Source organism: Mustela erminea, chromosome 17 (genome assembly GCF_009829155.1).
Source record: "Mustela erminea isolate mMusErm1 chromosome 17, mMusErm1.Pri, whole genome shotgun sequence".
NCBI classification, from domain to species: domain Eukaryota; kingdom Metazoa; phylum Chordata; class Mammalia; order Carnivora; family Mustelidae; genus Mustela; species Mustela erminea.
This window is the reverse complement of record NC_045630.1, coordinates 69,465,767-69,490,658: the sequence shown is the minus strand read 5'-3', so window position 1 is coordinate 69,490,658 and position 24,892 is coordinate 69,465,767. Positions and strand designations below refer to the sequence as shown.

Here is a 24,892-nt window from a genome sequence, read left to right as displayed (position 1 = left end):
CTCTTATCACCATGACAACCGGGAAGGAAAGGGGGACTGAGAGCTGGTTTGACAGCGAGGGAGCTGAGGCTAGGACAGTGGGCGAGGCGTCTTCTGCCACTCCAGATCCTTTCTCCACTCTTGTCCACTCTGTCTGGGGCTGGGAGGCTGAAGGCCTTGCCCAGGGCTTCTGTTGGGCTTGGCCAAGGGCACCAGTAGAAGAGGAGGCAAGAGGAGAGGAAGGCTGGGGATTCCCCTCTCCTTCCGGCAGCCGGGTTGTTGGAGGTCGCAGCTCCTGCCAGGGACCCTCTCCGGATTCTAGGACTCATTCTCTCCCCATGCTCTGGGCTCCTAAAGGTGGTACTAAGCCCACTGTTATGTAATGCTGTATCCCTGGGGGTTTAGCAGCATCTGTGCACACCGTGGGATATAATCCTGTTAGGAAGCATTACTCAGTGTATCTGATTTGAGAGAGCCCTCGGTTTCTGATGGAACCCTGCCTGATATGCTTCGTCTGGGGCTAAAACCCTTGTGGGCAGCAGAGCTGGCAGTCCGATTCAGTGTGGTTGCTAGGGTTGAGCCATAACCACTAACCTCCATCCTGACCCTCAGACTCTGAGCGGAACAGAAAGAGGTTGGATAGCAGGAAGGACTTACAAGAGGAATGAGCCTGGGATCCTAGGCTCTGTTTATAGAAGACAGAACAAATAAAGATAGTTGAAAGATGTAACCAGAGGGAATGTAGTAGACTTTAGGGATCAGGGAATTAGGCCTTGTGCTTGTGGCTTGGGGAGGGACATGGGATGTTTAAGGTTGGCCTGGGGATTTCAATCTCATTCAAAGACCTTTTCGGAGGAGCAGAATCCCAGAGAGCCAAGCCCGGAGGAGCTAACAGATAGTGCGGTTGGTGCCCCAAAGCAGCCCCTGTCCTATCCAAAAGTTTTGACCTGAAATGAGGTCAAAGAGGAGAAGCCCTGGGGCTGACCCTGGGTCCGCAGTGACCACACCACGTGAGGGCTGCTCTGCACTTTGTCCCGGGGTCAAGCAGCCCTGTGCAGGTGGCTCGTGGGTGACAAAGCTGGAGGGACCAGCAGGCCTACAGGATCCAGGCCTCCGCTTCGTGTCACGAGAGCCCCCGCAGGCTTCGGCGCGCACAGAGCGGCCCCACGGCGCCAGACGCGCACAGACGCGCGCTTGCATGCGTTCTCGGCTCGTGCCCTGCCCCGCGCGGGCTTCCGAGAGCCCGACCGGCCCGACGGGGCAGAGATAGGCCTGCTGCCCTTAGAGTTCGAGAAGTGCGCCTTCGGGGCGCAGTGGGGACTTCGAGGGTTGTGGGTGACGGAGGAGCTCCCAGGGTGCTTTCACGGAGGCCGCGTCAGAGCTGAAGGGAGGCAGGGGCGGACTGGCCAGCGCCGGCACACGCGCCCTACAGGGACACACGGACACAAGGACACACCCCAGCTGCCGCCGCCGCGCCGGACGCTCGACAGCAGGCGGCCTGCAGGGGGCGCCCGAGAGCCGCCCCAGGGGCGCCGAGCGCGCCCGCCCCGGATCGGCCCCGCCCCCGGATAGGCCCCGCCCCCGGATAGGCCCCGCCCCCGGATCGGCCCCGCCCCTGCGCGTCCGGCCCCGCCCCTGCACGCCCAGGCCCCCCACCTTCCCCCCGCGCGGCTCTGGGCGGACGGTCCTGGGGGTGCGGGGGCCGTGCGCCTGGCCACTCGCCTCCGACCGCCCCGCCCGCGGCCCCATTCGGGGGTGGCCCTGCGTGTGCGCTTCCAGCAGGTCCCTGGACTTTGTGCACGTGCCCTCACGGTGATTTGCGCGGACACTTGGGCAATATTCAAGCCTCAGAGGTGCAGCCGCTCCACGACCCCCCCATGCTACCAAAGTTTCTGTATCTTCTCTCAGAAACGGATCACGCAGTCACAAACAATATATGCCCCCCTTTAAAATACAGGAACATTTTACTTTGTTTTATTTTATTTTTTTTTAGTTTTGTTTATTTGACAGAGATCACAAGTAGGCAGAGAGGCAGGCAGGGGTGTGTGGGGGGGAGCAGGCTCCCCGCTGAACAAAGAGCCAGATGCAGGGCTCGATCCCACCACCCTGGGATCATGACCTGAGCCACCCAGGCGTCCCTATTTATTGCTATTATTTTTAGTAATCTGTGTCCGATGTGGGGCTCAAACTCACAGCCCGTCGGAAATCAAGGGCCGCCTGCTGTACTGAGTGAGGCGTCAGGGCTTCTGGAAGCTTCCCTGTCAATGCAGGTGGTGGCTGGGTACGAACACCGCATTCTGTGACACCCCCCCGCCCCCCGCCGCCATGGGCTTCTCGCACAGGAAGGGAGGCCTTCCTTTGGGGCACCATTTCGATTCCCTGAAATCCGCGGTGGGAACTCTCACTTGCAGGAGAGGAAACTGCCCAGAGTCAGCGCCCGGGTCTCTTTTGGTGTTTTGAAAAATTGTAGTAAAATATCCGTAAGAAGAATCGGACTGTTTACCAGTTTTAGGCGTACGGTTGAGTGGCTTCCAGTACATTCACCGCGTTGGGCGACCACAATAGTAGTTCCAACACGGTTCTCTCCAAGTCAACCAGAATCCAGCGCGAAGTCCCTGCTCCCCCCGCCCCCCAGGCCCCAGGGACTGCCGTTCTGTCTTCTGTGTCCGTGGATTTGCGGACTCGGGACCTTGTGGAAGTGGAGTCACTCGCTGTCTCCTCGTGACTCACTTCCGCCACTCGGCGTGTTTCCGCGGCTGCTCCAGACTGCAGCGTCTCTCCAGAGTCTCCTCTTCTTCAGACTCAATAATACTCCATTGGGTCCGGGCCACACCTTGTTTATCCCTCTTTCTGGGAACCGGCCCTCTGTCTGTCTCCACCTTCCCGCTGTGGTGAGTGGTGCTGCATGGACAGGTGTGTGGGCCCATGGAACCTTCTGGAAAGGCCCGCCACCCTCCCCGCAGCTCTGGTCTTGCCTGTGGGGCCGGGAGGGCAGCTCCACCCTAGGGAGAAGAGAGACGGTGGGAGGGTGGGAGGGCCTCACATGGGGACAGGGTCTGGAGAGGGGGGTAGAGGGCACAAACCTGGTTTGTGGCTTGACCCCACCAATCCCAGAGTACAGGCTGAAGGCCTCAGGAGGCCCTGCTCCTTCCCAGTCCTTCCCCACGAATCCAGTCACGCTGGCCCTGGTGACGTGGGAAGCAAAAGACAGAAGAGAAATGATTAAATCTCACTGCCCTCGGCCCATTGACAAGGCCTTGAAACAGGGAAGAGTGACCTCCCTCTGGGGACTCAGCTGCCTTGTGCTGAACTTTGCTGAGGGCAAAGGCAACCTTAGCCCAACTGCCTGGACCTTGTAAGTCCGCGGTAACATAACCGAGATTCCTCTGGAAACCTCCTTTACCGCTCCCCGCTGAACCCTCCCTAACCCTCTCCCAGCTCGGACGTGGGCGATGGGCCGCGCCTGATGCCTCCCGTGCAGCTTTCTGCCCGCGGGGCCTGTCCCTGTGATTTCATAAAACTACCTTTTTGCACCAAAGACATCTCAAGAATTCTTTCTTGCCTGGGGGCTTCGAACCCTAGCAGTCTCTCCTGCATCACCCCATGTTTCTCAAACAAGGAAAAAAGCTGGCTCGGGCGTAGAACTTGTGGCTTTTGGTCTCGGGGTTGTGAGTTCAACCCCGCGTTGGGTAGAGAGCGTACTTTAAAAATAAATAAAACAAAATACTCATCGATAGCCACGAAAACCATCAAGTCCGGCACACAGAAGTGGGGCCACGGAGTGCCACTGCTCTGGTAGGAGGCAAGAGGAAGCGCACCGGGACAGATGCCCGAGCTCTTGGCGCCGCCCAGCGGGCCCGTCCGCAGGAAGCACAGGGAGTAGAGGAATCAGTTCACCACATGCGGACGCCCCAGCCAGACCCAGGACTCGGGCAGTTCTAGCAGCAAAAGACCCAGTTAATCAACAATGAAACAGCATGAAAACAGGGGGGAAGGAGCAACTGTTTGTTTAAAAACGGTTTAAGACACAGTCGACCGACCGAGTGCAGCGTGAGGCCCCGAATTAGATTCTGATCTGAACAAGCCAATCGCAAAATGCTTTTTTGACCCCATCCAGGAAATCTGAACACAGGTTGGCTATTACATGCTATTAAGCGTGTGATTCCTATTAAGGAATTACTGTTAATTTTGTGCCTTGTGTTTAAAAAAATTCCTTGTCCACTAGAGATGTGTCCTGAAGTGTCTGTGGTATTGCCTGTGGTGGCTTCACGGAAGCCCTCCCTGCCGAGCGGAGTGTGCGGCTGCTGTGGGGGAAAGCAGGGTCGTTTGACAGAATGGGACGGTCGCGCCCAGTGCTGCCTCTGCACCAGCGGGGGGACAGTTCTGGGCGTGTTCATGAGAATCGTTCTCTCCTTGGGGCGCCTGGGTGGCCCCGTCAGCGGGACGTCCAGGCTTGGCGTGTGCTCAGGTTGCGATCTCGCTGTCACAGGGCGAAGCCCGAGGGCTCCTGGCGAGTCGGCCGGGCACTCCCTCCCTGTGCCTCTGCCCCTCCTCCGGCTCGTGCCCTCTCTCCCCCTCTCTCGAAGATAAATAAATAAACCTTTAAGAAAGAGAGAATATTTCTCTACTTATCAAGATAAATTCCATCTAGGTTTCTTTTTGGGGCAGACCGTGTGCTCTCCTCTGGGAGGCCACGACAAAGCTGTGCTCCTGTCCTCGAGAAGCTCCCGGGAATGGAGAAGCCAGGTGAGGGCTCGGACCCCTCCGGTGTTCTGTGATCAGGGTGTGACTGGGGCAAGCTTGGAAGCCACAGGGAGCTGGAAAGGGTCGCCTGACCCAGTGAGGGGGGCACTCCTAGAGGATGACTTGTCTGGCCTCTGTATCAAGAGATCACAAAACACAACCGCTCCAAGCAGACCGCAGCCTAATGGTCTGGGGACATGGCCAAGAGCTGGCCTGGTGCATTCTCGCTGGAGTGCGGCTCCCACCATTTGAGGAAGAATGCCCAGCACCAACCCAAGATACATACCATCTCCGTTCTAGGGAGGAGAAAAATGATGTTCAACGAGTTTAGGTAATGAACCCCAACTACACAACCAATAAGGAGTTCAACCAGAGTTTGAAACCACGATTGTTTGCCCGCAAAGGTGCATTCTTCCCCTAAGTGCTGGAGGCTTCTCCTGACCGGGAGAGGGGATGGCTCTGAGCCGTCAGGGACCTGGGTGTGTAGGAGGCCACGGCCTAATGTGCTGCCCAGTGTTTCCCACTGAGGATTAGTTCTGGTGTAGAAGAGCCCAGGGGCTCTCATCCTAGCCAGGCTGGGTCCAGACCATCCCAGACTCATTGTGTCCCATAGCGAAGGTCAGTTCTAGGAGGTCCCAGGCTGGGAATGAGGAAGTGAGGGTGCTTTAGTTCTGAGACACATGGCCTCCCCCTCTCTTCTTTGACTCCCTCCCCCCATTTCCTTAACCTGGAGTTTTCGAAGAGAGTGGATTAAGAATTCCTTGGGGGGGTGCCTGGGTGGCTCAGTCGGTTAAGTGTCTGCCTTTGGCTCAGGTCATGATCCCAGGGTCCTGGGATTGGGGATGGGGCCCCTCCTCCGGCTCCCTGCTCAGTGAGCCTACTTCTCCCTGTTTCTCTGGCTGCTACTCCCCCTGCTGTACTCTCTCTCTCTGTCAAATAAATAAATAAAATCTTAAAAAAAAAAAAAATTCTTGGGCGCTTGGGTGGCTCAGTGGGTTAAAGCCTCTGCCTTCGGTTCAGGTCATGATCCTGGTGTCCTGGGATCAAGCCCCACATCAGGCTCTCTGCTCAGCGGGGAGCCTGCTTCCTCCTCTCTCTCTGCCTGCCTCTCTGCCTACTTGTGATCTCTTGTCTGTCAAATAAATAAATAAAATCTTTTAAAAAAATCTTCAAAAAACCCACCATTCAAGACAAGGTCTGAAGGCTTATCTCTATGTTTTCTTTTTTTTTTTTTTTAAAGGATTCTTTTTTTTTTTTTTAAAGATTTTATTTATTTATTTGACAGAGAGAAATCACAAGTAGACGGAGAGGCAGGCAGTGAGAGGAGGAAGCAGGCTCCCTGCTGAGCAGAGAGCCCGATGCGGGACTCGATCCCAGGACCCTGAGATCATGACCTGAGCCGAAGGCAGTGGCTTAACCCACTGAGCCACCCAGGCACCCATCTCTATGTTTTCTTCTAAGATTTTTTTTAATGGTTTTAGCTTCTTTATATAGATTTTAATCCATTCTGAGTTAATTTTTGCATATGGTGTGAGGTAGGAGTCCAACTTCATTCTTTTGCCTGAGGAAAGACAGTTGGGTTTACCTGGTGCCATTTTTGAAGAGACTGTCCTTTCCCCATTTAGTGGACTTGGTGCCTCTGCAAGAAACCTGTTGGTGACGGTGCCTGGGTGGCTCACAGGGGTGGGCATCTGCCTCTGGCTCCTGTCATGGTCTCCAGGGCCTGGGACCCAGCCCACATCAGGCTTCCGGGGGGCTCAGCGGGGAGCCTGCTTCTCCCTCTCCCTCTGCCTCTCCCCCTGCTTGTGTGCTCCATCTCTCTCTCAAATGAATAAATAAAATCCTAAAACAAACCAACCTACCTACTGGTCACAGATGTTTATTTCTGGACTCTCAATTCTGTTTCCTTGGTCAGTAGGTCTGTCCTTATGCCAGGACCACATTGTTTTGATTATCAAGTCGTGTAGTACATGTTGAAACTGGGAAGTGTGAGTTTATCCACATTATTATATTTATTATTTTTTATTTTATTTTATTATTTTTTAAAGATTCTATGTATTTATTTGACAGACAGAGATCACAAGTAGGCAGAGAGACAGGCAGAGAGAGGAGGAAGCAGGCTCCCCGCTGAGCAGAGAGCCCGACATGGGGCTCGATCCTAGGAACCTGGGATCATGACCTGTGCTGAAGGCAGAGGCCCTAACCCACTGAGCCACCCAGGCGCCACTATCCAGATTATTTTAGCCATCCAGGGTCCCTTTCTAACCGCATACGCATTGGCAGATTGTCTTTCCATAGCTGCAGAAGAATCCGTTGGAATTTTGACAGGGATTGTGTTGAATCTGTAGATTGCTTTGCGTGACATCTTAACAATATAAAGTCTTTGCTCCAGGAATACGGCTGTTTTCCGTTTGTTTCGGTGTTCTTTAGTCTTTGTCAGCAGTGTTTTGCAGTTTTCAATGCACAAATTGGTTAACTTTTGTTCTTAAGTATTTACTTATTTATAGATTTTATTTATTTATTTGACAGAGACCACAAGCAGGCAGAGGGGCTGAGCAGGAGCCCGTCGCTGGGCTCGGCCCGTCGGGGCTGTGCTCGGCACCTGCTGCGCGGTCGGCTCCGGTCGTCCCCGCGGATGTTCCGTAGCTGCGGCCCCAGCCGCTCCGAAGTGGGCTGCGGGCTGCGTGCGTCCCTCCGGCCCGGCAGCGCCGACCGCACCTGCGCGGGGCTGCGGCGGAGCGGCGGGCGCGCGCACACCCCGCACAGGACTTCGCTCCCGTCGACGACTCGGTGGTTTGCGGTCCGAGGCCCCTTCTCAGGCGGTGGCGTCCCGCGTCTGCGCGGGCAGCCGGTGAGGCTGCGGGCCCCGGCCCCGCTTCTCGGGCCCCGCGAGCGCTCGGAGCAGCCGGGCCCGGGCGCTGCCCTCGTGGAGCAGGCGGGGACAGTCCGCGGAGGGCCGGAGACACCGAGCGGTCCGCCCGCGGCGAAGCCGGTCCCGGGGCAGCCCTGCCCGCCGCCCAGCGGCGCGCGGAGACACCGACCCCTACTGCGCGCAGGGGGCGGCGGCCGCAGCCCGACCCGCACCCCGGCCCCCGCCTCCGCGGCCGGCCCAGGCCGCCCCACCCGCCCGGGACGCAGCCCTGCCATTGGTTGTCCTTCCCAGGGCCCCATGCTCACACGAGGGGAAGCAGCCAATCAGCGCGGCTCGTCTCCGCCCAGTCGGCCCGCGAGAGATCGTGTGGTCCCGTCCCTCCCGCGGCATTCCGGGAATTGTAGTCTGGTGAGGCTTTTCCGTCCGGAGGGAAGGGAGCTCGGGAACTACCGGACCCAGAGGGCCGCGCGCCGAGCCGAGCGGCTTTCCCGAGTTCCCGGCTAGGACTGGACCAAAAGGCGGCATCCAGGAGCAGGTGAGAGACGTCTCCGGCTGGGACTGGGGCGGCGGTGGGAGCCTCAGCCCCGCTTCCGTGGCACTACCGCGGGGCCCAGGAGGTCCCCCGTGTCGGGGGCCGGTGGCCCGACCTGCCGGTGTTCCGGCTGTGTGCGGCCTCAGCCTCCCCGGCCGCCCCGTGTTGCTCCGAGGCTGGCCGAGCGGTCCCAGCGCTGCCTGTGAGGCTCGGGGCGCCCAGTCCCCGAGCCCGGGACCTCGTGTCCGTGGTCCCCCGGTTCCGGCGCAGTTCTCCTCCTCTTGGGGTGTCCCCGAGCCTGCACAGCCCTTTCCCCGCCTAGCGGGGGGACCCGGGTTCTAGACTTGGCGCCGCTGCCCCCGGTCTTCTGCGTGCTGGAGCCTCAGCTGGCCCCGGTCAAGCAGGGCGCTGCCCGGGCGCTCGCGGCCCTCGTCCTCCGGAGCTCTAGTGCGGACTGCTCCGGCTGTGCCCCAGGGCTTGGGGGAGGAAGCCGAGAGGGGGGCGATTCCGGAGGCTCGCTGCAGGAGTCGGCGCTGGAGGGGACGGTTAGGTGGCACTGAGTTGCTTCACGTGCGCGCTGGGTGAAGTGCGACCCGCTGACTGTCGGTCACCAGATGCCTTTTGCTCCTTGCATTTCCTTCTCCCTGGAAATGCCCTCAGGCCCAGCTCAGCAGAGAGCGCGGCGTTCTGGGCCCAGAGGTAAAAGAGTGGTGGGGATGACCTGAGGAGCCGCGGCCGTGCATCTGCTTTTGGTGCTTGCCCTGCAGGGAGTGCTCGGTGCCTCCTCCCTATGCCACCCCCATGATGCCCCTGTCCCGCTGGCTGAGATCTGTGGGCGTCTTCTTGCTGCCAGCCCCCTGCTGGGTGCCCCGGGAGAGGTGGCTGGGTCCCCTTCGGCGTCCCTCCCTGGTGCGCGGGTGCCCAGTCCTGGGGGCCTGGCATGGTGCCCGCTGCTGGTGCCAAGCGTGGACAGAGGAGCCTCGGTGAGTGTGGTGGGGGGTGAGGGGCCTCGGGGAGGGAAGCAGCTGCTCAGGTGTCTGACTTGGCTTTCCTCTCTCCACAGAGCACTTTACTCCTCCCTCACAATGAACGGAGACCAGAAATCGGACCCTTACGCCCAGGCAAAGCAGGATTTCATCCAGCACTTCTCCGAGATTGTCAGGGTGCTGACCGAGGATGGCGTGGGCCACCCAGAGACGGGAGATGCCATTGCCCGGCTCAAGGAGGTGAAGGATTGGTGACTTCAGAGACTTAATCTGGGGTTCACTCTGTAGATGTGTGGGATCCAGCTGTGGCTTTTGGGGGATCTTGGACCCTGGGGTGAGAGGAGGGGCGGCTTTTACCTGAGTGACTCTGGGTCTCTTCTGGAGGGGGCAGGGCGGGAGCAGGGACCCTCACGCAGCCCATCCGCCCTGCTCGTGGTTCAGATGAGCCATCCAGACTGCGTTCTCTGCGGTGGAGGCCCCTGGGGTGCCTGCTAAGTCTTGGGTTTTGTTGAGAAAGGGAATTAGGGGTCCAGGAGTTCTCAGGTGCCACTTGTCCGGGACCTGGAAAGAAGGCAGCCCGAGGAGCTTCCGGGGAAGCTGGGCATCACCAGAAACCCTCCTCCGGGGCGCCTGGGTGGCTCAGTCAGATAAGCTTCCGACTCTTATTTTCTGATCAGGTCACAAACTCATGGGTAATGAGATCAGGCCCTGTGTCGGGCTCTGCACTCAGTGTGGAGTCTGCGTAAGACTTTGTCTCCTTCCTCTGTTCCTCCCACTAAAGTAAATAAGTAATCAAAAAAAGAGAAGAAACGAGATGAAACCGCTACTCCAGGGCAGGAAGTTCGGCTGGTATATTTGAGCTGCCTAATTTTTTTTATTCTTTTAGGGTATCTAGTAATTCTTTTTATAAATACTGTCTCGTTTGTTTGAGGAGAACCAAGGAGAAGGTTTGCCTACATGGGGATGACGATTAGAAGGGAGGTTTTCCCACTGGAGCGGGGGTTGGGGGGGACAGCAGGGCAGCAGAAGGCAAAAAGAGAGCTCCCAGCAGGAGGCAATAGGCCTGGGTCCCCTCCCCCTCCTGAGCGCACTTCCGGCCAACTTTGGGAGCCTGATCTTTCCTCCAGTGAGACAGGCTTTTCGTTTGCTGATGGTTTGAACAGTGGGGAGTTGGGGGTGGCAGGGAAGTCTAGGAGAGGTGGGGATGGGGCTGGAAGCTGGGAAGCAGAGACCGGAACGTACCAGCCATTCTAATGGCATGTATAGAGGTTTCCCTGCCTCCTGTTGTGGGCTCGGGAGCAGATTCTACTGTGCAGCATGGAGCCCTACCACTTACTGAGGAACGGGGTGCCAGGTTGGCTTAATCAGTCGAGCGTGTGACTCTTGATCTCAGGGTCGTGAGTTCAAGCCCCGTGTTGAGCGTGGAGCCTACTTGAAACAAATGTCCTGAGGAAGACCAGGCAGAGAGAGCCCGGGCGTGGGGGGGACCCTTCCAGCTGTGCTCCGGGATTTGGAGATGGCAGCCAAGGCGCAATTCCAGAGGCTCTGGGAGGAGGAATGGGGCCTGAGGAGGTTAAAATCCAGTCTGGGTTGGAAGCGGGAGAGGGCTGGGAGACGTCTTAAGAGGGGGCGCCCTGCGGAACCTGCTGTCTTGTCCCTCTGCCCTCGCCCCCAGGTCTTGGAGTACAATGCGACTGGGGGCAAGTACCATCGGGGCTTGACGGTGCTGATAGCATTTCGGGAGCTTGTGGAGCCCAGCAAGCAGGACGCCGAGAGCCTTGGGCGGGCCCTGACCGTGGGCTGGTGTGTGGAGCTGGTAAGGGGCGGGGACGGCAGGAGACGCGGGGGGGCCTTGCCAGGGTGGGAGCTGTCCTTGGGGGGAAGGGGAGGGATGAGTTTGGGACGAATTTCTCCATGTGTTTCTGGGCATTAGTAGTCAGATTTAGCCGTGATTCACTCTAAGGGTTAACAAACGCGGGGACCCCTTTGCCCGTGGGAGCACTTTTCATCTACAGACTGAGCCCGCTGTGGGCCGGGGCCTTGGAACCGGGCATAAAGGTGCGCGTTCTTCCCTCTGAGCGAGGACAGCCGTCAGCGTGGCATAGTTCTTCCAGGGGCAGTTCCAAGCGGAGACGGAAGGCTTGCAGCCCGCCGGCTGTTTCCTGAAGCGAAGTGCTCTAAACTTAAGGAGAGAGGTCGCATAAAAACCCAGATTTCTAGCATCACTTGGAAAATTTCTACATTTGCGTCCAGGGTCCCTCGCAGCATCAGCGGCTGGTGGTGAAGCCTAGCCCGGCCGGCGGGCCCATGCGCCCGTGTGGCTCGCTGTCCGGTTGGCTCCTGTCCCCATGTGTCCTTGTCTCCCGTACGCAGCTCGTTTGCCCCTGAGGAGGGGTACGGTTTCCTTGCTAGCCTGAGAGCTTCATTAATGGCCAGGAGCCCCGAGGAGGGTGGCAGTGGGGTCAGAAGGGAGGGCACTCAGGACCTGGCGTGTGGAAAGGAGCAGCTACCTCAGGGGGGTGTGATGTGCTTGGGGCCAACCACACCGCCTCCTCCGCCGAGGCAGTGCGGGTGGAACTGTCAGAGCAGTGGAGCCTGGAATTGAGATGGGGCTGGGGAGGAGGGATCTGCCTCCAAGGAGGGAAAGGGACAGTGGCGTCACTGTGGGACTGGGCACTGGGGACCAAGGAGCCCGTACACACTGCGGCGCAAGGCAGGGAGGCTGGGCGGGTCTGGGCAGAACAGAGGAGCAGAGCTGTGGGGTCAGGGCGGGTCACCTGGTAGATAGGAGGACACGGCGCAAGTCAGAGCTGAGCACGAGCTGCTCCCCGGGGAGTAGCGGGGGGCGGGGAGTGGGGTGACACGCGACCAGGGCCGGCACCTGCCAGGACGCCGTTGTTTTCACTCGGGGGACTTCTGTGACAATTTCCGCTTTGATCTTCTCCTCCTGCCTCGTGTCCTCCAGTCTGTTTCAGCCGTCACCTCCTAGGAGCGAGGACATTTGCCCCCCTCAGCACCATGCCCTAGTCACATCTGTCTCAGTTCACTCGGGTCGCCCCAACGAAAGACTGCACACCGGGTAGCGTAGAAAGAGCAGAGCTTTATTTTGTCGACTTCTGGAAGCTGGAAGTCAAAGACCAAGGCCCCGTTGTGGTTGGCGGGCCCCCTCCTGGCTCAGCAGCCCCTGCCCGCCGCAGCCTCTTGTGGGGAAGGGGCTGGGCAGCTCGTCTCTGATGGTTAGGGTTTCAGCGTGTGCATCGGGGGGACACGTTCAGATCCCAGTAACAGTGATAGTGTCTAGTGCATAGTCCGTATTTACAATCCTGACTCTCCCCAGAATGTCTGTTCTAGGTTTTTTTGTTTCGTTTTTAAGCATCTAAGATCGTATCAAGGGTACCGTGTTTGGCGGTTCTCGGTTCTTCAGGCTTTAATCGTCGGAACAGGCCCTTCACCGCAACTAATACTGCGGATCGATTTCTCTCTTAATTGACTGGGGGTGGGACTCTGGCGCTGGTATCTTGTTTTTTTAAAGGTCCCCTAATAACGAGGAAGTGCATTTGGGTTAAGAACCACTGCTGTGGGGCAGAGGGGCATGAGGGAGGCTGTGCAGTGATGCCCTTTAGAGAACATCGTGGTTGAAAGCAGGTGGGGGAGGCAGGGGCCTGTGGCCTCAGGGGCCCCAAGTCAGAGCCCCATAAATACACACGCCTCCCGCGTGGAAAGCCCGAGTGCGGCCAGAGACACAGGCGCGGATTGGCGCCTCCTTCCTCAAGGGGTCACCTGGGGCAAGAGCCGTGGCCGCCGCAGGCCGCGGCACACCGAGCGCGCTGGAGGCCCCGGGCAGTGTCGGGGAATCCGAGCGAGGCAGACCCACAGGCCTACACAGCAGGACGGAGCCAAGGTTAAAAACCACGTCCTGAGAAGCTGTTTTTAAAGGCTTGGAAGGTGTAGCCTGAACGCGGGATGTCTGGGGTATGTGACAGTGTCGCATTCGTTAGGTGTTTAGGACACACTGGCTCTGGGGCGAGCGCCGTGCTCGGCCCCCAGGAGGGCACACGTCCTGGCCTCCAGGGACCAAACAACCTGCTAGGAAAACCAGCTCGTCCTGGGCCTCCGAGGCCGGCCGGCGCCCAGAGGAGAGGCTCTCGGCTGCCGCTGGCGAGGTTACACATTGGAGACCCGCAGACAAACGCGGCCGAGGGAGGCCGCAGCTCTGGCCTGTCGGTCCCCGGAAGTGTGGCTTTGTCCTGTGTGAGCGGAGGGCCTGGGGACGACATGGGTTGGGCCTCCTTTCCTTGCAGAAGTCCGTGGAAGGCACCACGGGGAGGGGGCATAAGCACTCACTCGGGTTCTTGGCGAGAGAAGCCCGCAGGATGCGGCGCCTGGGCCTCCCGTGACCAGGGCTGCTCGCGAGGTGATGGGTGAGACCCGCCGGCATCTCCCGAGTCGTCGCTGGGAAGCCTGAACAGCGAGGTCCTAGAATCTCCCTGGGCCCCACAGCACAGCACAGCGGGCCTCGCTCTCCCCGGCCCGACCACCCTTCCTCGCTCAGCGCCGGGCAGCGGCGACAGCCCCCCGCGGGTCGGAGGGGCGCCGCGAGGAGCCCCGCGGCTGAGTCCCGTGTGCCTTCTGCAGCTGCAGGCCTTCTTGCTGGTGTGCGACGACATCATGGATTCGTCCCTCACCCGGCGCGGGCAGATCTGCTGGTATCAGAAGGTAGAGCGGGCCAGGCCTTGGGGGGCGTCACCGCACGTGGAGCTGTTGCGCATGGCCAGGGGCTCACGGCTTGTTTGCCTCCGTGTCCCCGCCAGCCGGGCATCGGTTTGGACGCCATCAACGACGCCCTGCTCCTGGAGGCGTGTGTCTACCGCCTGCTCAAGCTCTGCTGCCGGCAGCAGCCCTATTACCTGAACCTGCTGGAACTTTTCCTCCAGGTGCGGCGCAGGCCCGGGCTCTGGGCCAGGCTGTCCGCAGCTGGCACGGCCTCGGGGGTTTCGGGGTCGGGGGTGTCACCGGGTTCGCCTGGACGGGAACAGAGCTGGGCAGCGCTGTCTCGGCCTGTGGCGTGGGCTGGGGGCCCTGCCTTTCAGGGCTTCCGGCCCCAGAGAAAGCCCAGCTCAGGGGCCATCTCCCTCCTCCTCAGAGTTCCTATCAGACTGAGATCGGACAGACTCTGGACCTCATCACAGCCCCCCAGGGCAGCGTGGATCTTGGCAGATTCACCGAGAAGAGGTGAGAGACGGGGAACTGGGCGGTGCGGGAGGCTCTGCCGCGCGCTTTCCTTCTGAGGGCTTGACCTTCTCCCCTACTCAGGTACAAATCTATTGTCAAGTATAAGACCGCTTTCTACTCGTTCTACCTCCCTGTGGCTGCCGCCATGTACATGGTGAGTGAGCCTCACCCCTTGCTGCGCACCGATGGGGCTTTGGGACAGACGGCACAAAGCAGACGACTTCGGGCAATCTGCTGTCTGGCCTGTGACCCCGGGCAAGTCACTGAAGGTCTGAAGGGGTCTGTGCGATGATGGAGTCCCCTCAAGGTTTTTGTGAAGGCCAGCGGAGGCCGGGATATGCGAGGGGTCCGCCCGCCTTGGGGGAGCACGACGCCCTCCATCTGGTCGGGATGGGGGAGGTTTCACACTGAGCCGAAGAAGACCGGGTGCAGAGGCCGGTGGCCGGACGGCCTGCTCGCCGCGGCCTCTCTTCTCCAAGTTCCCATTCGGTCCAGGCAGGAGCAGGAAGACTGAGTTGGGCTGGGCAGGCGCCGGCCTCCCGTCTGAGGGCACGCACCGGAGGGCCTCGCTGGAAGAGGCGCCCTAGAGGTCGGACCACCAAGACGTCCTCGGGCCCCGAAGCCAGGGCCGTCTGAACAGAGAGGGGAGGGGATGCGGGGGCCCGCATTGGGGGCCCCCGGGAGACGCAGCAAGGAAAGCGGAGGCCCCCCGGTGTGTGGCTTACTGGTTCCGTTTTCGCCGTAGGCGGGCATCGATGGTGAGAAGCAGCACGCGGACGCCAAGGAGATCCTGCTGCAGATGGGCGAGTTCTTTCAGGTCCAGGTGGGAAGGCCGGGGCTGGGCGGCAGTGGCTCCGGGGCCCTGCGTGGGGCCTCTTCACATGTCCTCCTCTGCCCCCTGCCCAGGACGATTACCTCGACCTCTTTGGGGACCCCGCTGTGACGGGCAAGGTCGGCACGGACATCCAGGACAACAAATGCAGCTGGCTGGTGGTTCAGTGTCTGCAGCGGGCGTCCCCGGAACAGCGCCGGCTGCTGCAGGTTCCTGTGCGGCCGCGACCCCAGAGCTCCCAGATAGGGACAGAGCAAGGATTCTCCAGGGGGTGGTGGTGACTGTGCAGCCCAGGGGACGCAACATCAGCACACGTTTTCTGTCCCGTGCTCTGGGCATCTTCAGTGGGTAGAGGCCAGATCAGGCTCCAGACAGCACCCCCTTCCCCTTGCACACAGCAGCCCCCAGCGTTTGTAGGCAGCCCGGGCCCTGGTGGTGCCGCGGTGGAGGAAACAGGCCCGAGCTGCTCTCTGAGGGTTTGCCGGCCGCAAAGGACCAGACCGCAGGCGCTCCGGAGCCCTTGACGGCGGAGGCCGGAATGTGTGGTTGAGGGGCCTTGCGGGGGTGCTAAGCCCTTTCCCTGCCTCCCGCCCCTTCCAGGAGAATTACGGGCGGAAGGAGGCCGAGAAGGTGGCCTGGGTGAAGGCGCTGTACGAGGAGCTGGACCTGCCCGCCGTGTTCGCGCAGTACGAGGAGGACAGCTACGCCCGCCTCATGGGCCTCATCGAGCAGCACGCGTCGCCCCTGCCGCGGACCATCTTCCTGGGGCTGGCGCGCAAGATCTACAAGAGGACGAAGTGACCTGGACGCTGCGCGGGCGGGGCGGGGCGGCTCTCAATAAATTATCGAAGCTTCTTGTGGTTCTTCTGCGCCTGCTTCTGGCAGCCCCGGCAGGGGTGGGGGGCGGCCGGGACCCCCGGGGGCTGGCCTCGCGGGCCCGTCAGCACCGGAAGCGTCAGGCCTCGACGCCGCGCGCCGGCCTAGGTGGGGGACACGCGCACGACGTCAGGCGATGGGGGCTGGGCCCAGGCCCCGCCCCGCCTCTGCGTGAAGGGGCGCGGCTGCGCGGCGCCGGCGGGTTGTCCTAGCGCCCCCCTTCCAGTCGGTGCGGTCTGGCGGGGACCTTGGGAGTCGTGGAGGAGCCCAGCTGCGGCGGCTGCAGGAGGACCCTGGTGAGGGGGGTTCGGCGGTGGGTGTGGATGGAGCCTCGGGGCCCGCGGGGGTGCGGGAGACGGGAGCAGGAGCACTGCACGGAGGAGTGGGGCGGCGCCCGGGGGACGGAGACGGGCGCGGAGAACGGGCAGGCGCGGGGTCCGAGCAGAGCGGCACCGAGGCCGCGGGGGTCGGCGGGCCCACCTCTCCGCGCACCGGACTCGGTCTCTGTCCCCACGCCCGCCCCTTGCCCGCATTAGCCAGCCAGCCGCGCCTCCCCCCACCCCGTTAACGGGCATCTGGGCGGCGCCTGCCTCGGCCCCTTCCCCTGGGAGTGAAGGGCAGGGTGGGGAAATGGTGGGGGGGGTGCGGTGCAGGGCCAGACTGCCGCAGAGAGGATCCGGGGCTCCATTCTGGGCCCCATCCTTTTCCAAGCCCCCGCTCCTCCACGGACATCCAGAGCGCAGCCGCATTCTCTGACCCGCCCCAGTCCCGGGGGGCTCCCTCCGGCTCCACCTGCAAATACTGCAGTGTGGACGTTTGCGTCTCATTGAAATACTGTCCAAAGCGGCCGGCGCCTTTCACGCCTGCTGCAGCTGGCCGTCCCCTCGGTGTCCTTCTGGCGGCCCGCGTCCTCTCCGGCTGGGCATCACTCTCCGTCCTCCAGGTCTGCATCTGCGGTTGCCAGGTAGGCGGGTGAGAGGCCCGACTTCCCGGATTCTCCAGAGGCCGCCCCGTCGCCGCCGGCACGATGCTGTCCCCTCAGAGGGCTTTACTCTGCAACCTCAACCACATCCACCTCCAGCACGTCTCCCTGGGCCTGCACCTGTCCCGCCGTCCGGAGCTGCGGGAGGGGCCCTTGAGCACACCCCCTCCCCCCGGGGACACCGGGGGCAAGGAGAGCCGGGGGCCCTGCAGCGGGGCCCTGGTGGACGCCAATTCCAACAGCCCAGCGGTGCCCTGCCGATGCTGCCAGGAGCACGGGCCGGGCTTGGAAAACCGGCAGGACCCGGCCCGGGAGGAAGAGGGGGCCGCCTCCCCCTCGGACCCGGGCTGCTCCTCCTCTCTCAGCTCCTGCTCAGATCTTAGTCCCGACGAGTCCCCCATCTCGGTGTACTCGCGGGGCCTCCCGGGCGACGAGGATGTCCACCCTCAGCCCAGCATCGTCCCCCTGGAGCAGGGCTCCCCGCTGGGCTCCGTCGGCCCCGGAGCCTGCTCTCCGGACAGCTTCTGCTGCTCGCCCGATTCCTGCTCGGGAGCTTCCTCCCCACCCGGCCCCGGCTTGGACTCCAACTGCAACGCCCTGACCACCTGCCAGGAGCCCCCTTCCCCAGGCCCGGAGGAGGAGGACGACGGTGGGGAGCTGGACCTCCCTGCCTCCGAGCTCCCGGAGGCGGATGACGACGGGAAAGCCGACGCTGGGAAAACCGAGCCCAGCTGGAAGATCAACCCCATTTGGAAGATCGACACGGAGGCGCCGGGCGCGGGCTGGAAAGCCGCGGAGAGCAGTGACTCCGGCTGCAGCGTCGCTGGGGACTCGCGACCCGCAAAACTCGACTCGGGGTGGGCAGGCCGCACGGCCGTGACGGATGGCAGCTCCAGGACCGACGCGGGGTGGCGGAGTGACGTCAGCGAGGAGCCGGCGACCCACCGGACAATCACGTCCTTCCACGAGCTGGCCCAGAAGCGCAGGCGAGGCCCGGGGCTGCCCCTGGCGCCGCAGGTCAAGAAAGACCGCAGCGACTGGCTCATCGTCTTCTCGCCCGACAGCGAGCTGCCCCCCAGCGGCTCGCTCGGCGGATGCCCCGCGCCGCCCCGGGAAGTCACCACCTTCAAGGAGCTCCGCTCCCGCAGCCGGGCCCCGCCCCCGCCGGTGCCGCCCCGGGACCCCCCGGCCGGCTGGGCCTTGGTGCCGCCCCGGCCCCCGCCCCCGCCCGTGCCGCCGCGGAGGAGGAAGAACCGTCCGGGGCTGCAGCCCATCGCCGAGCGGCCGCCCGAGGAGGGCAGGGCGGGAAGCCCCGCGGCTGGCCAGGAGGCCCCCGCCGCCCGGGAGCCGGAGGAGCCGGGCGCGCAGGCCGGCCGTGCGGGTAAGCGGCCGCGGGGAACGGCGGGGCGGGGAGGGGCCGGGCTGCGGCCCCGCCCCCTCCGTCTACGCCGCCCGCCCCCCCCCCGCCCCCGGCCGCCGGCAGCGAGCGCTCCGGGAGGGACGCCCTGGGGGGACCGGCCGGGCTGCGGCACTAACTCTCTGCTCCCTCTTTCTCCGCCCGCCCCGCCTGGCTGCCGCCCCGCCCCCGCCGCCCCCCAATCCCCGCTGCAGCCGGCCTCCCCCCGCCGCCCCCCGCCCCGCGGTCCGCGGCCGCCGCGCGCCCCCTGCTGGAGGGCGCGGGCGCGGCGGGGACCCCGCTCCCGGCGCTTCCCGCCGGCCCGCCCCGCGCGGAGCTGCGTCTGCTGGGCGCGCCGAGGCCCCCGCAGAAGCAGCTGCTGCCCGTCCGCCTGTCCCCCGTGGGCGCCCACTCGCCTCCGGCTCGGGGGGCCCTGCCCTGCCTGGCCAGCCCCGAGCTGGCACTGCTGCTGTCCCCGCTCTTTCCCAGAAGCAGCACCTTCCCCGCCGTGGCCCCCCCGCCCTGCCAGGTGCCCGCCCCCCCGCTGCCAGCGCCGCCGCGCCCGCCGAAGGCCCCCCGCCGGACCAGGAGCCCGCCGCCTCCGCCCAGGCTACGTAAGACGGACCCGGGCTCGCCCGCGGGGGTCGCTCCGCCCCCCCGCGCCGGACCTCCGGCCCCAGCGTCCTCGGGGAAGGCGGCGCGGCCCCGCCCGCCAGCGGGTTCGGGGGCGGGCATCCGGCCCCCGCCATCCGCCGTGGGGCAGCGCCTTGGACCTCGAGGCCCGGGCGTGGGGGGGCACGGGCTGAGGGGGTGCCAGCAAGTGCACGGTCCGGGGCCTGTGCGGTGCCGGGGGCGCTGGGGACGCGGGGGGCTCGGCCCCCGCCTCGCTCGGGAGGGTGGGGGAGAAGCGGGCGCCGGACCCGGGTGTGCCCACGCCCGCGCCTCCCAGCCTCCCGACCCCGGGGTCGCCTCTCCCTCCGTGTCTCCTCCCGTTCTCGGCGGCCGGCCTGTCTGCCCATTGGTCCCGGTCCCCCACGTGCTCCCCGGGCTGCTCTCCCTCCACCCGCCCAGCGGGCGGGGCGCGCGCCGTCCGGCCCGGGGCCGACCGGGCGGAGGTGGGCGCGCGGCCCGGGAGGGGGCGGGGACGGCGAGCGCGAGGCGCCCCGCCCATCCCCGGCCCCAGCTCGCTTCCGGCCCGGGGCGCTGTGAGCCGTAGGGCGACCGGTGCGCCAGCCCGGCGTCCTGGGGTCACCCTCGTAAGCGTCGCCGCGTTCTTCCTTCACGCCAGCCCGGAGTTCCTGGTCGTTCGCCGGCGCCCCCGGGGCCCAGCGACGGTGGATGGCAGAAGCCCAGAGCGGGACTGGCCAGCTGCAGGAGCAGAAGAAAGGTAGGACGCCCGGACCCCTGACCCCGGCTTCCGGGGCCGCTGCGGCGGGTCCGCGTCCTCCGCCCCCGGGTCGGCCTGCGAGGGCCTGCGGCGGGCGCGGGCGCCGCACCGACGCGCTCCCTGCCCGCCCCTCGCAGGGCTCCTGATAGCCGTGAGCGCCTCGGTGGACAAGATCATCTCGCACTTCGGGGCCGCCCGGAACTTGGTTCAGAAGGTGAGGGTGCCCGTGGGAGGCCCTGCGGCCGCACGAACGGGCGGCGGGGAGGGGGCCGCAGCCACCCGGGACGTGTCGGTTGTGCCGCCTCCAGGCCCAGTTGGGGGATAGCCGGCTGAGCCCGGACGTGGGTCACCTGGTGCTGACCACCCTCTGTCCGGCCCTGCACGCCCTGGTGGCCGACGGGCTGAAGCCCTTCCGGAAGGACCTCATCACCGGGCAGCGCAGGAGCAGCCCCTGGAGCGTGGTGGAGGCGTCGGTGAAGCCAGGTGGGCGCGGGGGTGCGGGCGGGCGGGGGCCGGGGCCGCCGGGCCGGGGCGGAGCTGGGCCCGGCTCACGGCGCGGTGTCCGCAGGCGCCAGCAGCCGCGCGCTGGGGACCCTGTACAGCCAGGTCAGCCGCCTGGCCCCGCTGAGCAGCAGCCGCAGCCGCTTTCACGCCTTCATCCTGGGCCTCCTCAAGTGAGTGGCCGCTTTCCTGGCGCCCCTCCCACGGCCCAGGCTACACGGGTGTCCCCGACGGGAGGGCCGTGGCGCTGGGGCCTTGTCGCTCTTCGAAGCTCCTCATCCCCCACGCAGAGGGGCAGGGGCGCCGCGCCGCCCTGAGCCCTTCCTGTCCTTCGTCCGCAGCACTAAGCAGTTGGAGCTGTGGTTTTCCAGCCTCCAGGAAGATGCAGGTCAGACGCCTGCGGGCAGGGCGGGGTGGCAGGCGGGGAGGAGCCAGGGGGCTGGCTCTGCTGCGGGTCCCAGTGATGACCCTGGTCCCCGGCGCCACCTCTGTTCCTCGGTGCCTCCCACGTCCAGTGCGTCCCCTGGCCCCACCGCGGGGGGGGGAAGACCCAGATCCTCCCGGGAACTTCCCGAGCCCAGAGGCCGTCCACCCGCCGCTTCCTCCTTCCCCTGCCTCACCTGCCCGCCTGCTCCAGGGTCTCCTTGGGCTGTCCTCCCCAGACCCCTCCCGGCACGCTGGCTCAGCCTTGGGGCCTTGTGGGTGAGGTTGCAGGCCAGTGCACCCCCACCGTTGCTCGGGGGTCCCTGACTTTTCACATGCAGTGTCACCCCTGGTTCTGCGGGTCTCGGGCTCCGCCCCGCAGCTCCCAGCATAGACGGAGGCTGGGGGGCTGACGGCGGCCTGCTCATCCCCAGGCCTGCTGTCCCTCCTGTACCTGCCCACCGGATTCTTGTCCTTGGCTCGGGGAGGCTGCCCCGCCCTGTCCACGGAGCTGCTGCTCCTGCTGCAGCCGCTCTCCGTGCTCACCTTCCACCTGGACCTGCTCTTCGAGCACCACCACCACCTGCCCCTGGGCCCGCCCCCGGCCGCGGAGGCGCCGGGCTCGCCCCCGGCCCTGCAGCAGACGGTGCACGCCGTGCTGCACTGGGGGGGACGGCTGGCCCAGAGCCTTCGGGGGGCCGCGGGGGAGGCACCTCCCGGCGCTCGGGCTCCCGCGGGCGCCCCCACATCAGGCAGCTGGTGGGAGCAGCTGACCCAGGCCTCTCGCGTCTATGCCTCGGGGGGCAGCGAGGGCTTCCCTCTGCCCCGGTGGAGGTCGTGGCGCTCCGGGCCGGCGGCCGGAGGCCCGCAGGCGAGGCCAGTGCCCACGGAGGACGCGGCGCCCGGCCGAGGCCTGTGGCTGGGAAGGCTGTTCGGCGTGCCTGGGAGCCTGGCGGAAACGGACGGAGGACCCGTGAAGTCCAGGTACTGGGGTGGGGGTCCCCTCAGAGCCTGGGTCTCCCCTTGGCCCGGCTGGGAGCTCCGCGGGCGTCGGCTCCCCGCTCCCTCCCCAGGCCCTCAAAGCCGGAGCCTTTCTGAGAACCGCGCGTGACCTGCGCTCCGGCCCTCCTGGTGTCTGAGCTTGTCCCCTCCCTAAGAACTCCGAAGGGGCCCCCTCCCGACCTCTTCCCACCTTCGAAGTCCTGGGTTCTTGGGGCCTTTGCTGAAGGCCGGTGACCTCTGCGACCCCGTGTCCTCGCCCCCAGGAGACCGTCCAGCTGGCTGCCCCCGACCGTGAGCGTGTTGGCTCTGGTGAAGCGGGGCGCCCCTCCCGAGCCGCTGTCGCCTCCCGAGGAGCTCGAGGCCTCGGCCGCCAGCGTCGTGCAGACCCACAGGTGGGGGGCGGGCGGGGGGCGTGACGCTCTTGTCCCCGCGCCTGGGCCCTGCTCTGCGGACGCGGGGGCCGGGGCGTGAAGCGAGCGGGATGGAGGCTCTGCTGGTGGCGCGCCGGGCCCGCGTGTCCCCCCGGGAGCAGACACGCGGCTTGTCCCCGGGGGAGCGGGCTGCCGCCCCTGCTTTGGCTCTGGCTTCCGGGGGCCGCTCTCAGTCACCGAGTGGGCTTTCTGGGTTTTTCCCTCGTCGGACGGCGGTTTTCAAGTACCGCGTGCCTGGCCGGAGCCTGGGGCGTCCTGGAGCGGGTGGCCCCGCGGGGGGTTCCGGCGGGGGTTCCGGCGGGGGGTTCCGGCGAGGGTTCCGGCGAGCGCATGCGCAGTTGCTGTGTGGCCGCTGCGCCGGGCAGGGAGGACTGAGTGCTCCGGCGCCGGGTCTGGGGGCTGGGGAAGGCCCGGTGCGGGCGCGGGTGCGGGTGTGGCGGGTGAGGAACTGTGCCCTGGTCCCGTGGGGCGTGCGGGCGGCGGCGGCTGGAGGCCTCGGAGGGCCGGGGGAAGCGGCGCGGGCCTGTGTCTCCGGAGGGTCTCGGGGCGCGTGGTGGGCAGCGGGCCTGGGGCGGGGGCCAGAGCCGGGGCTGGGGTCCGGAGAGAGAGCATGCGGCCCTGGGAGGGGGAGAGGACGGTGGGCGGAGTGGTGGGGCGCCGCGCGGGCTGCGGGCAGCCCCTGGGGGAGCTGCTGTGTTTGCCCCGAGGGGCCCCCAGGAGGCCTGCCTGGGCGGTTCCGATAAGGCGCCTGTTTGCTGGGGATGGATGTGAAGCCCCAGGGAGTGCGGGTGGCGTCAGATAAGTGCCCCCCCCCCCCCCCCCCGCTGATGCGTGGGCCCCGGCAGTGGGGCAGGCGCCCCGGGGACAGCTGGTGCCCCTCTGGCTCCCCGCAGGGCGGTGCGCGCGCTCTGTGACCACGCGGCCGCGGGACCGGACCAGCTCAGCTTCCGGCGCGGGGAGGTGCTGCGAGTGGTGGCCACGGTGGACGAGGACTGGCTCCGCTGCGGGCGGGACGGCGCCGAGGGGCTGGTGCCCGTGGGGTACACGTCTCTCGTCCTCTAGGCCGAGCCCCTGGCCCGTCCGCCTCTCCCTCCTGTGCCCCGGGAACCGACCGCCCACGGACCTGTGCACCCCGGTGGCAGCGGAATGAGTCCCCCCGCCACGGCCAGCTCTGCGGGGGCGACATCAGTCTCCCTCTCCCTCTCGTGCCACGTGTGAGTGAACTCTGCTCTCCTGGACACGTGAGAAGGAGTTTCTCTGCGTCTCTCCTCTTTCCCTCCTGCACAAGGAAATGTCTCCCTTCCCGCCTGCACCGTGGAAACCGCGCCCCTGCCCCGTTCCTCTGCGAGTGGACTGCGCCAGTGCCACCTGCGCCTCTGCCCCAGACAGGAAGGTTCTCGAGTGTCCTTCCTGCGTGCGGATACCCCCACGCGCCGCCCACCTCGCCTGTATTTATCCTGTGCTTCAGCTGTGCCAGGTGCTGAAGTGCGGCCCCCCCACGGTGGCCGGGGCTGTGGTGTTGGTCTGCCCCCTCCTTTGTCCCAATAAAGTGTGGGAGAAGAACATGTGTGTGTCACTGGCTGTTGGGACAGGGGCTGCGGGGAGGGGGAGAGGCCCGCTTCCTAGCCTGCCTCCTGCCTTGCTGCTCCCTTGCCTTGTTTGGCGGGAGCTGGAGGAAGTAGGGGGGTGAGGGGAGGTGCAGGCCTTGCCCCTCTGCTCCCAAGAACCCTATCAGAGGCACTGGGAGGGATTAAAGGGTAACAGAAGTGATCTTTTTGATGTCTCCACTGTGCAGCGACGCAGCTTCTGAAGGCACACTAAGGGGCCTGTGGTGCTCAGGTGGAAGCAGCTGCGTCTCAGTCCTGTGGGGACAGCGGGCAGAGCTCGGAGGGGCCGGGGGTGCTGGCCCTGACTGCCTGCAGGAGACCTCCCGGGAGGCCTGGGAGACAGAACCAGGCAGGGGACACGGGGGAAGGACCCTGGACAGTTTCCTCCAGCGGTGGGAGCTTGTGTCAAGGTGATAAGAGGCTGGCGACAGAAGGGCAGGAAGCTGTCCTCAGGCGCCGCCTCTTGCTGCCCCTACCCCTTCCCCAGCTGGGCTCATCGCTGGCCGTCTCGGGAGACCTGACTCCTCAGGGCACTTTGCCACGACGGCTGTCCTGTCGCACTTGGCCCCCGGAGCCGCCAGCTGCAGCCTTAGGAGTCGGAGCACTCAAGGTCACGCAGCTTCTCTATTTTCTTTTTTTCTTCTTTTTCTATTTTTCTCATGAAGTTATAAAACAGCGAACATGACTTTGACGTGGGGAGCAGTGTTTCTCACAGTAGGACGTGCACAGGGACTGGTGATGCCCGTGGGGGCTGTCACAGCGTCCGGTTTCCAGGACCCGGTTCTGCCCTGCCTGACTCCTGTCCCCATACGCTGGCTCTGATGGGGAGAGGGTCCCCCTGGTAACTCGGAACAGTCGTGCTGGAGTGTTGCTGGGACCCGGCAGTGTTTTGTCGTCACGGCTGCCGGTCTCATTCAGGCTTGCACACGCAGTGAGCCGCACAGGCTTTGCGGAGCGTCAGGAAGTGGCGCAGATGTGAGTGCGCCCGCTCTGTGCTGTCACTCGCCCGTGTTGTCTGGAACAGCCGTAGTGGGAGCAGCGCTTACGTGATCAAGGCTGAAGAGCTTAGGAAGCAGGGCCGTGTGCTGTTTCTGTGCCCGTGGCACCGCCT

The 24,892-nt window shown here is 64.5% G+C and overlaps 4 protein-coding genes across 9 annotated transcripts; 2 read left to right on the top strand and 2 right to left on the bottom strand.

Moving 5' to 3' along the window:
* Positions 1 to 3,611: 3,611 nt before the first annotated feature.
* Positions 3,612 to 7,869, bottom strand: LOC116575972 (collagen alpha-1(I) chain-like). Its single transcript, XM_032317587.1, has 2 exons — positions 7,325 to 7,869; positions 3,612 to 3,917 (listed from the first exon to the last, which is right to left on the bottom strand). Exons 1-2 carry the CDS (start codon positions 7,867 to 7,869, stop codon positions 3,707 to 3,709), a joined length of 756 nt encoding a protein of 251 aa, XP_032173478.1. The 3' UTR covers positions 3,612 to 3,706.
* A 144-nt stretch (positions 7,870 to 8,013) lies between these two features.
* FDPS (farnesyl diphosphate synthase) lies at positions 8,014 to 16,040 on the top strand. 5 transcript variants are annotated; one of them, XM_032317849.1, is made up of 11 exons: positions 8,014 to 8,129; positions 8,787 to 8,825; positions 9,190 to 9,352; positions 10,788 to 10,928; positions 13,748 to 13,828; positions 13,924 to 14,046; positions 14,256 to 14,344; positions 14,426 to 14,498; positions 15,090 to 15,167; positions 15,251 to 15,385; positions 15,777 to 16,030. In XM_032317849.1, the coding sequence occupies exons 3-11, from the start codon at positions 9,212 to 9,214 to the stop codon at positions 15,975 to 15,977; spliced, it is 1,062 nt and encodes a 353-aa protein (XP_032173740.1). In that variant the 5' UTR covers positions 8,014 to 8,129; positions 8,787 to 8,825; positions 9,190 to 9,211; the 3' UTR covers positions 15,978 to 16,030. The 5 variants fall into 5 exon arrangements, with proteins under 5 accessions (XP_032173740.1, XP_032173741.1, XP_032173738.1 ...); XM_032317847.1 differs by having other exon boundaries at positions 8,057 to 8,129; positions 8,787 to 9,109; XM_032317850.1 differs by lacking the exon at positions 8,787 to 8,825 and having other exon boundaries at positions 8,015 to 8,129.
* Positions 16,041 to 16,144: 104 nt separating this feature from the next.
* LOC116575971 (putative uncharacterized protein RUSC1-AS1) lies at positions 16,145 to 17,020 on the bottom strand. Its single transcript, XM_032317585.1, is given in 3 exon segments — positions 16,145 to 16,329; positions 16,331 to 16,584; positions 16,620 to 17,020. Coding segments are annotated over 3 exon segments (786 nt in total). The 5' UTR covers positions 17,004 to 17,020; the 3' UTR covers positions 16,145 to 16,181.
* Positions 17,021 to 17,051: 31 nt separating this feature from the next.
* Positions 17,052 to 23,737, top strand: RUSC1 (RUN and SH3 domain containing 1). 2 transcript variants are annotated; one of them, XM_032317844.1, is made up of 10 exons: positions 17,052 to 18,415; positions 18,646 to 19,044; positions 19,719 to 19,817; positions 19,955 to 20,031; positions 20,126 to 20,300; positions 20,386 to 20,491; positions 20,660 to 20,706; positions 21,176 to 21,725; positions 22,007 to 22,135; positions 23,068 to 23,737. In XM_032317844.1, exons 1-10 carry the CDS (start codon positions 17,080 to 17,082, stop codon positions 23,234 to 23,236), a joined length of 3,087 nt encoding a protein of 1,028 aa, XP_032173735.1. In that variant the 5' UTR covers positions 17,052 to 17,079; the 3' UTR covers positions 23,237 to 23,737. The 2 variants fall into 2 exon arrangements, with proteins under 2 accessions (XP_032173735.1, XP_032173736.1); XM_032317845.1 differs by lacking the exon at positions 18,646 to 19,044.
* Positions 23,738 to 24,892: the final 1,155 nt, after the last annotated feature.